A 12,120-nucleotide genomic window follows, 5' to 3' on the forward strand; every position below is an offset into this window, starting at 1 on the left:
TGGACCACTCCAGGCCACTGTATTGCTGCACCAGTGGCCAGGCCTCTGCCCAGTCCAGCACTATCAGGGGGAAGGGGGAGTAAGACAGGCTCATTAATACACACCTTAAGTGGTTGTCAGGGGTCCGTGTCACTCCCGGAGAGGGTGTATAAGAGGTCTGGGTGCCACGGAAGATACAGAACTTCAACATTCACCTGGGAGTCACTCCGGAACGAGCCAACGGATTTGCCTTGTGCTGTACACTGGGAGATCAGCAAGTGAGCTTGTCTCTGTGGATATGTGTATAGGTGTTGTGTGTCAGTCTGTCTCTGGTTGTATGCCTTGTTGAGTTTGTTTGGATTTCAGTGTTTCAGATTTGTATGATATTTCCAGTTGACAGTGCAATGGGAATGTTAGACGGAATATTCAGACTCCTCTCTGTCCATGTCTGTAGCCCTCTTATCCCTTTCGCTCTTTCTATTCCTCATCTATCATTCTCTCAGTAGAGATGACTGGAGCCGCCGTGTCCGTGTGTCTACTTTACGTCCTGTCTGTCTGTTCAGCCTGCTACATCTCCAACTGTCCCATCGGGGGCAAGAGGTCCATAATGGACGCTCCACAGCGCAAGGTGAGCTGCAACTGAATCCGTCTATACCTAAACTATTTAAATATAATGTGTAGATAACAGGTGTGATTTGTCTTAGAGGTGCATCAAGATGAGTAGGAGCAAAGTGAGGCTCTGTAAAAGGACTGAATTCGGAAAATTGACAATGAATGAATGAACCATTGTCTTCCTTCCTAAAAGGGAGCAAGAATGTTGATAAGAATCTCTTTTTCTGGAATGATGGAACAACCTCATACCCGACTGTCCCGTCTCTCCTCTTGCAGTGCATGTCTTGTGGGCCAGGGGAGCAGGGCCGCTGCTTTGGCCCCAGTATCTGCTGTGGGGAGGATGTGGGCTGCTGGATGGGCTCCCCGGAGACGGCACACTGCATGGAGGAGAACTACCTGCCCACCCCCTGCCAGGTGGGAGGGAGACCCTGTGGATCTGATACAGCACGCTGCGCCTCACCGGGAGTCTGCTGTGACTCAGGTGAGGGCACATCAATCCTATATTTCTGTGCTGATCATTGTGGTTATATACCACTGAAATGGTTCTAATAGAGTGGTGGATACAATTATGTGCTTTCTGACTTGTGTGTCCTCCTTCATCCTTTATTTTGTATCTCAGAGGGCTGCAGTGCGGATCAATCTTGTTTCGCTGAGGAGGAAGGCGACAATCAAATCGGCCAATCAGAGGGCAGCAACTCTGCAGACGTCATCCTCAGGCTCCTGCACTTGGCTGACCACACACCTCCTCATAGAGTCCACCAATGAGCTGCAAGTGACGCCAGGGTTCCATGGGGGTCACTTGAGGGAATGGTTGATAGGATTTGTAGTTCAAAGTTAGGATTTGTAGTTCAAAGTTACCTAGATGTAGTTCATAGTTCACCCACCCATTTACTGACCTCCTTCTTCAGTATATATTGGCAACCTCACTGGATGGGACCTAGCTAAGAATTTAACTCTGTGTTTGACATTTAATGTATATCAAAACACTGGAGTTAAATTCTTAGCTAGGACCCTGAGCACTCCTCTGTATATTGCCTTTATATTGCATACTTAAATATTGTAGCTATATACTGTATGTACAGAAATAGCTTTAACAATTCTAATACGTGTAAAGATTCCAAATGTGTATGTTAATAAAGCTTGTGCGAGTATGCGTGGTGTGTGTATGTTTCTCTCTCAGCTGACTCAAACAATTACCATTTGACCAGTGCACAACAACATCCACATCTGAAACATGAAATGAGTGCTGTGCGACGTATAGTTCTCATATCTTCTGTAACACTAGGCTTAGTGTTTTGGCCTGTGCTTTTATAAGCAGTGTGTGTGTCACGTTCATTGTAAGGAGGAGACCAAGGTGCAGCGTGGTATGCGTACATCGTTCTTTATTAAACAAATGATACAATGAACAAAATATGATGCTAATACGAATAGTGCAGACAGGCAACTAAACATAGAATAAGAACCCACAAATACCCTAGGGAAAATGGCTACCTAAATATGGTCCCCAATCAGAGACAACGATAAACAGCTGCCTCTGATTGGGAACCAATTCAGGCTACCATAGAGATACATAAACCTAGACTTACAAAACCCTTAGACAAACAAAAACCCTAGACAAGGAAACTAACATACCCACCCTAGTCACACCCTGACCTAACCAAAATAATAAAGAAAACAGAGATAACTAAGGTCAGGGCGTGACAGTCTGTTCTAATAGTTCTAATTCAGTGGACTTCACTCTCCCTTGCTGGCTTTCATTATTTTGGTCTCAAATCACACAAACCTTTGAGCGAATCTCCAGTAGGTAATTTAGCGTTTTAATGTCCAATGATGAACCAACCATAAACACCAAAAATGTAAATGCTGATTGTGATTTGATATCAAAAATAGGTTGTAACCATGGGTATCGGTTGTGTTTGTAAATTGCCTTCAGTGTGTCAGGGTGCGCTCTGGGTCGTTCGTAAATTCAGAGCGTTGTCAGATTATCTGTCCATAAATTCAGAGCGTTTCGCTCTCCGGGGGGTGTTTAGAGTGCACAATGGACGCTCTGGTCGAAGAGTAGGGATGATCAGGGAGTTCTGACCTCACAACTGCAGTCAAGCACCCAAGCTAACTGGCTAAAGTTGGCTAGCTTGCTAGCTACTTCCAGACACAAATGAGAGAACACCTCACTCTTACCATTTTACTCGCCCTAGCAGAGCTGGTTAGGCTGTTTTCATGTTATCCATAGTGTTAGTGACTGCAAATGTGCTGCTGGCAACAATTTATTGTCATTTTTTTCAGACGTTTACTGGCATCGGTCATGTTCAGCGAGTGTTGAGCATTCGTAAATTAATTCTGCACTCTGGCACAGTCAGACGAGAGTACTCTGATTTTGGAGTAGATAGCCAGAGTGGATTTACGAATGCACCCATCATACTACATAGTAACTATAAACATGTTACATAGTATCTGTCTCCTCACCACGCGCTCTCACCACTGGCGTCCCCCAGGGCTCTGTTCTAGGCCCTCTCCTATTCTCGCTATACACCAAGTCACTTGGCTCTGTCATAACCTCACATGGTCTCTCCTATCATTGCTATGCAGACGACACACAATTAATCTTCTCCTTTCCCCCTTCTGATGACCAGGTGGCGAATCGCATCTCTGCATGTCTGGCAGACATATCAGTGTGCATGACGGATCACCACCTCAAGCTGAACCTCGGCAAGACGGAGCTGCTCTTCCTCCCGGGGAAGGACTGCCCGTTCCATGATCTCGCCATCACGGTTGACAACTCCATTGTGTCCTCCTCCCAGAGCGCTAAGAACCTTGGCGTGATCCTGGACAACACCCTGTCGTTCTCAACTAACATCAAGGCGGTGGCCCGTTCCTGTAGGTTCATGCTCTACAACATCCGCAGAGTACGACCCTGCTTCACACAGGAAGCGGCGCAGGTCCTAATCCAGGCACTTGTCATCTCCCGTCTGGATTACTGCAACTCGCTGTTGGCTGGGCTCCCTGCCTGTGCCATTAAACCCCTACAACTCATCCAGAACGCCGCAGCCCGTCTGGTGTTCAACCTTCCCAAGTTCTCTCACGTCACCCCGCTCCTCCGCTCTCTCCACTGGCTTCCAGTTGAAGCTCGCATCCGCTACAAGACCATGGTGCTTGCCTACGGAGCTGTGAGGGGAACGGCACCTCAGTACCTCCAGGCTCTGATCAGGCCCTACATCCAAACAAGGGCACTGCGTTCATCCACCTCTGGCCTGCTCGCCTCCCTACCACTGAGGAAGTACAGTTCCCGCGCAGCCCAGTCAAAACTGTTCGCTGCTCTGGCCCCCCAATGGTGGAACAAACTCCCTCACGACGCCAGGACAGCGGAGTCAATCACCACCTTCCGGAGACACCTGAAACCCCACCTCTTTCAGGAATACCTAGGATAGGATAAAGTAATCCTTCTCACCCCCTTAAAAGATTTAGATGCACTATTGTAAAGTGGCTGTTCCACTGGATGTCTTAAGGTGAATGCACCAATTTGTAAGTCGCTCTGGATAAGAGCGTCTGCTAAATGACTTAAATGTAAATGTAATAGTAACCATAGACATCATGTTACACAGTAACCATAGACATCATGTTACACAGTAACCATAGACATCATGTTACATAGTAACCATAGACATCATGTTACATAGTAACCATAGACACCATGTTACACAGTAACCATAGACATCATGTTACACAGTAACCATAGACATTATGTTACACAGTAACCATAGACATCATGTTACATAGTTAGTAATTATGTAATTATATAGTGTGGTATAGAGTATAACATATAATCAGGGAACATTCAAATGTTCCACAAAAACATTTGAGAAAGGAACATAATTTAGATGCAATGATATACTGATATGCTTTAATGTTTTGTGAATCAGCTTTTAATATTATTTGTTTGTTTATTTGAGGTTTTCTTTACATTCTACAACTGGTGTAAAGTGTCCTTAAGTCTGGTCCACCAGCTGGATCTCTCTCTGTCTACAATGAAGTAGCAGTTAGCCTTGGATAGTGACCTTTAGTTTTAGATTTAAAAAAAAGTTTTATGATTACTACTACCTTTCATTATTACTACATTGGTGTAGATATATAATATTTATGTCGTCTTGTCGTGTAACTTGGTCTGAATCATAGAAATAGAATTTATAGAACATATGTTTACAAATGTACATTTAAGTCATTGAGCAAATGCACTTATCTAGAGCGACTTACAATGAGCGTGTCAGAACATTCATGTAATGTATACCAGCCAAAAGGCCAAAGGGACGTGACACGTACACGCCAAAATACATAATAAATAGACCTATAGACTTCAGAATTAATATATTCTGTATACTCATGGCTTAATGTTAATTATTCCATGCAGTAGTCAATTCTCTCTGAATAACCTCAAGAAGGTTCAACCATGTCCATTCTGCTTTGTGATTTTCATAGAGAGGCAGTGTCCATGTTCGCATGACCACAGGAGCTCTTATTGGTTCAGCCTCAGCACACAGATCAAAATGAGATGCTGCAGATCAGAGAACACAGAGACATCTACCCTATTTAATTGATAATGCCCGAGAAGCCGGTATTTGGAGGATATATTGGCACGGGGGTTGTTAGGCCCGAGAAGAAGTCGAGGGAGGGCAAACCGTGCCAATATATCCTCCAAACACCGACTTCAAGGGCAGTATCAATTTTATACAACGGGTTACCAACATATTCATATAATGACTAATTCATACTATTTCATCCTTCCACAAGATATAGTCACGACACAAATGTAGGGTTGCCACGCAAGCTGGCTGGTCATTCATGCTATTGGTTCGGTTGCCAGAGACGGTATCGGTTCGGTTCCCAGTCTTTCATGTCTTGTTGTTCTGTATCTATGGACGTGACCCAGTCGTTCGTTCTAAATGTTCCATTGCCATTGTTCCAGTTCCATTGCCATACTGGCTGGCAAAGTTCTTATCCCATGCTTTGCTAGCTAGCCAACTACGGCTAACGTACATTTACGTCAAACAGTGCAGCCAGAATAACAACAGTAGTGCATTTGCATTTGTTTAAGCTGTTTTCTAGTGACATTTATTTGGATGCATCCATAACAATAAGCTAATGAGGCGCGATTTCGCCTGGCATAGAAAATGTGCTCTCTCGTCAGGACACTGCCAGTCAGAGGAACTAGCCAAAAACACAGCTAAAAGAATCACTTCAAACTAAAGCTGGAAAGACTGCAAACTAGCTGCACTTCGTTTCATTTGACCTTTTTTCAATTGACATTTCTTTGTATATATATATACAGAAAATGAAGCCGGCGGATTCACTATTTCGACTGGATGAGAAAAGCTGACTGCCTGTCTGTCTAGTCCCGACTCCCAACACGTTCATTACTATGGGACAGCTGGAGATTGAATTTTAATGTTGAAACTATGTTGCAAATGTCGCAGAGACAGACAGCAAAGTTGATACAAATCTCCGCTGTTTAAAACTAAACTTTAGAATAAAAGAAATGTAAGATAATGTGTAGATGCTTTTTATAGTGGAGATCAAGTTCATAAATTGCCTGGCTGGGCTGATGAGACAGTAGACTGCGCAGTCAGATGAAACAGAGTAAATAATCATTTTAACATCATAGATTTAGCCGGTGATAACTTGTGGAATAGACACCGGCTGTAATGTGCTTTTAACCAATCAGCATTCAGGATTAGACCCAAACGTTGTATAATTTAAAGAAAGTACATGATGCACACCCTGACATACAGACAGGCACAAGCAAGGGCAATACAAATGGTGCACACTGTAAAAAAGCCAACTTAACCAATTGATTAATCATGTTATTTTCTGCGTTTGTTGGACTTCAGAAGGAAAATAAATGGGTGAACGTTTGTTAACTCAAACTTTGCTCACAGTGAGCTGAATGTATAAAAACTTGTTGAGTCTAATTACAATTTCATGTTTGTTTTTGGAAGTCAACACTGTATGTTGGTTCAGCTATATTCCCAGATGTGGAGCAAACTCACAACCCTATTGCAGCTGGTTGCCTTACAATTGTACGTTGAATTGTTTTCTTTTTAGACCTGTGTTTTTGCATGTACATTGATTGGTTGATTATCTTAAGCTACACCAACATAAGTAACATACATTTTTCTAAAGAAATCCAATCTGTTATTAGTTGGACTTTTTGCATCTGTTACTGAGATGGCTGTTCCAGTTATTATTGAGACTACCTAAATCAAATAGAAGTATTTCCCGGCAGTCATTGTCAGTGCAGGTTGGGGGTGATTAACGTTCTCTGGCTGGATTCCAATTTTTCAAGTTGAATTGTATGTTCACTCAACGTCAAATGAAAAGTTGAGTGAACATTCAAATTCAACTTGAGAATGTATGTTGGTTCAGCTATATGCCAAACATTTTTGCAAACTCACAATCCTATTGCAGTCTGCTGCCTTACAATTGTACATTGATTCAACTTTTTTATAGTGCAGGAGACAAAATACACCTCTCAACTCAAAGTGCAATGTAGCCTAGTTTAATTTCAACACAGGTGTATAGCGAGATAAAGTCAAGTTGAATTTGAAATGTGTTGATTGATCCATACACTTGTATTACAATGATGAGACTGCTTATCATTTTTCTAAGGAGTCGAGGAGGCCTTGTTTATCAAATCAGATCAATGATCACTCACACTGCCAAAGTAGAAGAAGAGAGGATGAGAAGTGGAGTACAATAAAGTTGACCATTGCGATGTAGATTAGTTGCCCTTGGCTGGGAAGCTGATCCTAGATCTGTGCCTACAGGCAAGTAGCAGGGAAGATATGAGGGGAGGGGTTCTCAATTGTAGACACCTTTAGTTAGTTAATGAGTGCAGGGCTGGATAGATGGGGGTATAAAGACAAGCAGGGAGCTGTGGCTGACTCTACTGTCACTGTCTTATAGTCACCATGTCTTTCTCAGGGAAATACCAGATGGAGTCACATGACAACTTTGAGTCTTTCATGGAGGCTGTTGGTAAGTCTTGCACATTTGATTAGACTTGGGGTGTTAATTTCAGAAGTCGTAGTCCTTTCAGTAATGAAGATCAATGGTGACTGTGAATGCAATGGGTACTTGAAATGGTGTTAGATTTAACAACAAATGATAGGTTTTTTTGAATAACTTTCACTGAATGTTTAATTTAAGACTTAACACCGCTAGTTTGGTTTGGGCTAACTATTTTGAACTTCCAGCACCAATGGGATTGTTAAATGATTTGCCTAGGCATTAATGATTTATTGTGTCATTGAGATTCAAACCTATGCTCTTCTGTCCTCTATCCATGGAATTAATCCACTGTGCCACCAGGATGGAGTTGTCATGCATTAGTTTTGTAACTCATTGAAAGTGGATAAATTTAGTCTATTCAGACCATTTCAACAGGAACAAGCACTCATTAAGATCAGGTGTGGCCAACTACTGTGTTCAACACACTTAAGAGAAGATGGCGTTTGTTGAAGCTGAGAACGGAATGTGTTTTGATTGATGTTTTTGTATGGCAAGTTCTTAGTGTTCTGAGAACATGACTTTAACTGTAACTATGAGAACCTACACAACATTATGCTGAAGCACTGACATTCCCACAGGAGAATATTTAAAGTCAGCTGAGCAACTTGAGAACATTCCCAATGTAAAATGACTAATGTTCCTTGAACTTTACCTTAAATTCAATGTTTGAACTTTCAGGAAATATTCTGATCAAGAATATTACATTTTGTCAAATTCCTTAATGAGAATGTTCCAAAGCCAAGCAACTGTCCTGCACCATAATGTGGTATGCAAAATAACCAAGCCCTAAAACGTATGGTCCTCAGAATGTTATGTGCTAGCTGGGAATGCATTCAGATCATTGTGTTGCCATATTATAGTGCATCAGCGCTTTACTTCAGTAGTAATAATTCAGTGTTCATGTCCCACTTCATTAACTTTTTGTTGTACTAAAAAGCACCGCATATGACTCTCTCGCTGCCGCAAACATGTAGGTCTCCCTGATGAGCTTATCCAGGAGAGCAAAGACCTCATGAGCATCTCTGAGATTGAGGAGACTGGAGACCACTTCAAGGTGACTGTCACCACGGGGACAAAGATCCTCACCAACTCCTTCACCATTGGCCAGGAGACGGAGCTCGAGTCGCCGACCGGGGGGAAGGTCAATGTGGGTGGCGCATGTCACAACCCAACCATGAGTTTCATACATGTAGCCTGGGTTTATCCATCTCCCTACATATACAGCCAGTATTTAACTAAACTATAAGTTCAGCTGATGTGGGGTCACTATGGTTAGTTCAGGTCCCAGTGATGTTGTGGGAGGACTGACTTTCGTTGGCAGAATCTCCTCTGCTCTCCAGGGACTGGGCGCACAGTTGTCTCAAAACCAACTCTCACACCTGATGCACACTGTCACACTTTTTTTTCTTCTCCATATATGGCCATCCAACTTGGGCCTGTTAAATTGGTCCTAGTTGGTGACCACTGCTTTCAGATCTAACCGTTGACCTCTGCTGTTTCAGTCTGTGGTGATGAGGGAAGGTAACAAGCTGACGGCCATCCTGAATGGGATCGAATATGTCACAGAACTTACAGACGCAAACACCCTCGTCAACGTGAGTCTGGGGCATATGGCTGGGGTTTCACGAAGCGACACAATTTCAGGGTTAATTTATACCATTAACAAAATGGTTAGTCTATGACAGTGCCGTGAACGCAATTCAACAGTTTGCTGCCGCCAATGTTCTAATTACATGCTGACCCCACCGCTCGCGTCGCAAAATACATGTACGTGTTATTCAATCATTGCACCCACACTGCTCGCGCGCCTCGGCAAGCATCTGCGTGGCCAGGTGCTAAAATAGAAATTGGTTCTATTTGATGTGCTGCAAGTCTGGCCTCTCCAATCTCCTCATTGGTTCTTAGGAGCATAAACCCATGTGGGTGATTGAAAGATGAACTTTAAGGTCCACACTCTGGTCAGTTGTAACGTTGGTTGTCAACCGCCATATAAAGGAGGCGAGATGAGAAACATTCGGTTTTCTGTGGCTTAATTGTCAGAGTAGAGGACCTTGTGCATTTCAGGTAAAATAACAACACAATGTTTATATACTAGGACAAATTAGTTTGCTAGCTAAATTGCCCCAAATATAACTGTTTCGGAGTTTGTTTTGATATTTCAACCTGCATGTCCTGATCGCTTCTAGTGTGGGTGAACAAAATCAATGTGAGAACGAGCGCATCCGGTTTGGTAAGCATAGTGTACTGGCATGGATTTATTGAGTGTAATTATTACAGATGCTTTCTCTTTTCAGACCATGACTCTGTCTGGCATGTCATACAAGAGGACCAGCAAACGAATGTGAAGATCTACTGCACTCTTTGGATTAATAAAATGTGAAAGGCATTGAATGGTCTGGTCTCAGCATTTCATATCAATGGGTAGAACTTCAGGGGAAAATTGAAGTTTGTAATAATGAGGGAAGGTTTCAGTTGGATGAATGTGGGATTCAATAGAATAGCGTAGTTCCGTGAACATTACACTCGGGCCAAAATGGATTTTCTACATTTTAATGTGACTGCTTTATAGCAAATGTCAACCCAGCAGTGTAGAAATGAAGGCTTTGGTAGTTCCATCTAGTCTGTTGCAATATGGGTCAGAATCCTACCACATTGGGTGCATCAGTTTAAAAGCAGATTCCTCAATTTCCAGTTATTTTGGAAAATCAAGTTTCAGGCAATGTTTTTGGACATTGCTTTCACTAGTTCCACCCCAGTGTAGCTGACAAGGGGTTAAAGGTGCACCATTTGAGGGTGACTGGTTTCCCAGCTACAGTGTGGTTGGACCCTGGGACTAAACACCTCCCTCTGCAACTGGATCCTGCACTTCCTGACGGGCCGCCCCCAGGTGGTAAGGGTAGGCAACAACACGTCTGCCACACTGATCCTCAACACTTGGGCCCTTCCTGTACTCCCTGTTCACCCACGACTGCGTGGTTAAACATGACTCCAACACCAAGTTTGAGGTGCACCACAACACCAGTGGTAGGCCTGGTCACTGACAATGATGAGACCTGGCAGTGTGGTGCCAGGACAACCTCTCCCTCAATGTGAGCACAACAAAGGAGCTGATCGTTGACTACAGGAAAAGGCGTGCTAAACAAGCCCCCATTAACATCGACAGAGCGAGTTTCAAGTTCTTTGGTGTCACATTACCAACAAACTCATGGTCTTAACACACCAAGACAGTTGTGAAGAGGGCACAACACCTTTTCCCCCACCCCCTCTGTTGTACACTGCTACTCGCTGTTTATCTATGCATAGTCCCTTCACATATGTGCAAATTACCTCCACTAACCTCTACCCCCTCATACTGACTCTGTACCGATAGCCTCGTTATTGCTACTTTTTTATTACTTGATTTGGTAAATATTTTATCTTCTTGAACTGCTTTGTTAAGGGCTTGTAAGTAAGGTGTACACTTGTATTTGGCGCATGTGACAAAGTCTGATTTGACGTGTCATGCTCGTGGGAATTGAAGGGTTGATTTGTCTGACATTTCTATAATGTGAGGTCACTACTGCCGGCTGTTAGTTTCTTGACACCTGCCGCCATAGGTTCGTTCATGCTTATTGGCTAGTTCTTCAGGGCCTACTCCTGTTTGGTGTGTGTGTGTAGAAAATGATACTCATTCTACTTAAACATCCGTTACTCAAACTGTCTTCATAAGCTAGGTGGGATCATGTCACCAAGATGCATTTTAATCTTGCAGATCATCCTGTGAGTTTCATGTCTTCTCTCAAGGTCTTGGTGTGGGTTCACTGCAGGATGGCATAGGCCTTACACATGCAGTGTCCCACCAATTTTCCCTGGCTTCATTGTTACCATCCCCAGAGCGGTGTTAGGATGGTATTGTTTATAATGAGCCATTTATACTGCACAAATATAAACGCAATATGTCAAGTCTTTTCATGTGCTGAAATAAAAGACCCCAGAAATGTTCTCAGTGCACAAATTTGTATACATCCTTGTTCGTGAGCATTTCTCATTGTAATAAGATAATCCATCCACCTGACAGGTGTGGCATATCAGGACAATAAAAGGCCACTAAAATGTACAGTTTTGTCACAATGCCGCAGATGTCTCAAGTTGAGAGAGTGTGCAATTGGCATGCTGACTGCAGGACTGTCCACCAGCGCTGTTATCAGATAATGAAATGCTCATTTCTCTACCATAAGCCACCTCCAACGTCATTTTAAAGAATTTGGCAGTACGTCCAAGCGGCCTCACAACCGCAGACCATGTGTTACCACACCAGCCTAGGACCTTGACAGCTGATTAAGCAGGAGTATTTATGTCTGTAATAAAATCTGCTATCTAGTCTATAATGACTAAAGAGTAGACTCACTCCCCACATCAGGGCTTTTTAGGTTTTATGCTGGGGGGCTCCGGGAATGCAAACGTGGTATGTAAGGGATATGTGGTTAGAAA

The 12,120-nt window shown here is 43.1% G+C and overlaps 2 protein-coding genes across 2 annotated transcripts; both read left to right on the top strand.

Annotated features, from left to right (window-relative positions):
* Nucleotides 1–487: 487 nt before the first annotated feature.
* LOC115111068 (isotocin-neurophysin IT 2) lies at nucleotides 488–1,742 on the top strand. The gene is made up of 3 exons (XM_029636952.2): nucleotides 488–607; nucleotides 868–1,072; nucleotides 1,211–1,742. The coding sequence occupies exons 1-3, from the start codon at nucleotides 488–490 to the stop codon at nucleotides 1,354–1,356; spliced, it is 471 nt and encodes a 156-aa protein (XP_029492812.1). The 3' UTR covers nucleotides 1,357–1,742.
* A 5,768-nt stretch (nucleotides 1,743–7,510) lies between these two features.
* LOC135565202 (fatty acid binding protein 1-B.1-like) lies at nucleotides 7,511–10,036 on the top strand. The gene is made up of 4 exons (XM_065011267.1): nucleotides 7,511–7,617; nucleotides 8,625–8,797; nucleotides 9,153–9,245; nucleotides 9,945–10,036. Exons 1-4 carry the CDS (start codon nucleotides 7,551–7,553, stop codon nucleotides 9,993–9,995), a joined length of 384 nt encoding a protein of 127 aa, XP_064867339.1. The 5' UTR covers nucleotides 7,511–7,550; the 3' UTR covers nucleotides 9,996–10,036.
* The last annotated feature ends 2,084 nt before the right edge of the window (nucleotides 10,037–12,120 follow it).

This window comes from Oncorhynchus nerka, linkage group LG27, assembly GCF_034236695.1.
Source record: "Oncorhynchus nerka isolate Pitt River linkage group LG27, Oner_Uvic_2.0, whole genome shotgun sequence".
In the NCBI taxonomy this organism is placed as follows: Eukaryota; Metazoa; Chordata; class Actinopteri; order Salmoniformes; family Salmonidae; genus Oncorhynchus; species Oncorhynchus nerka.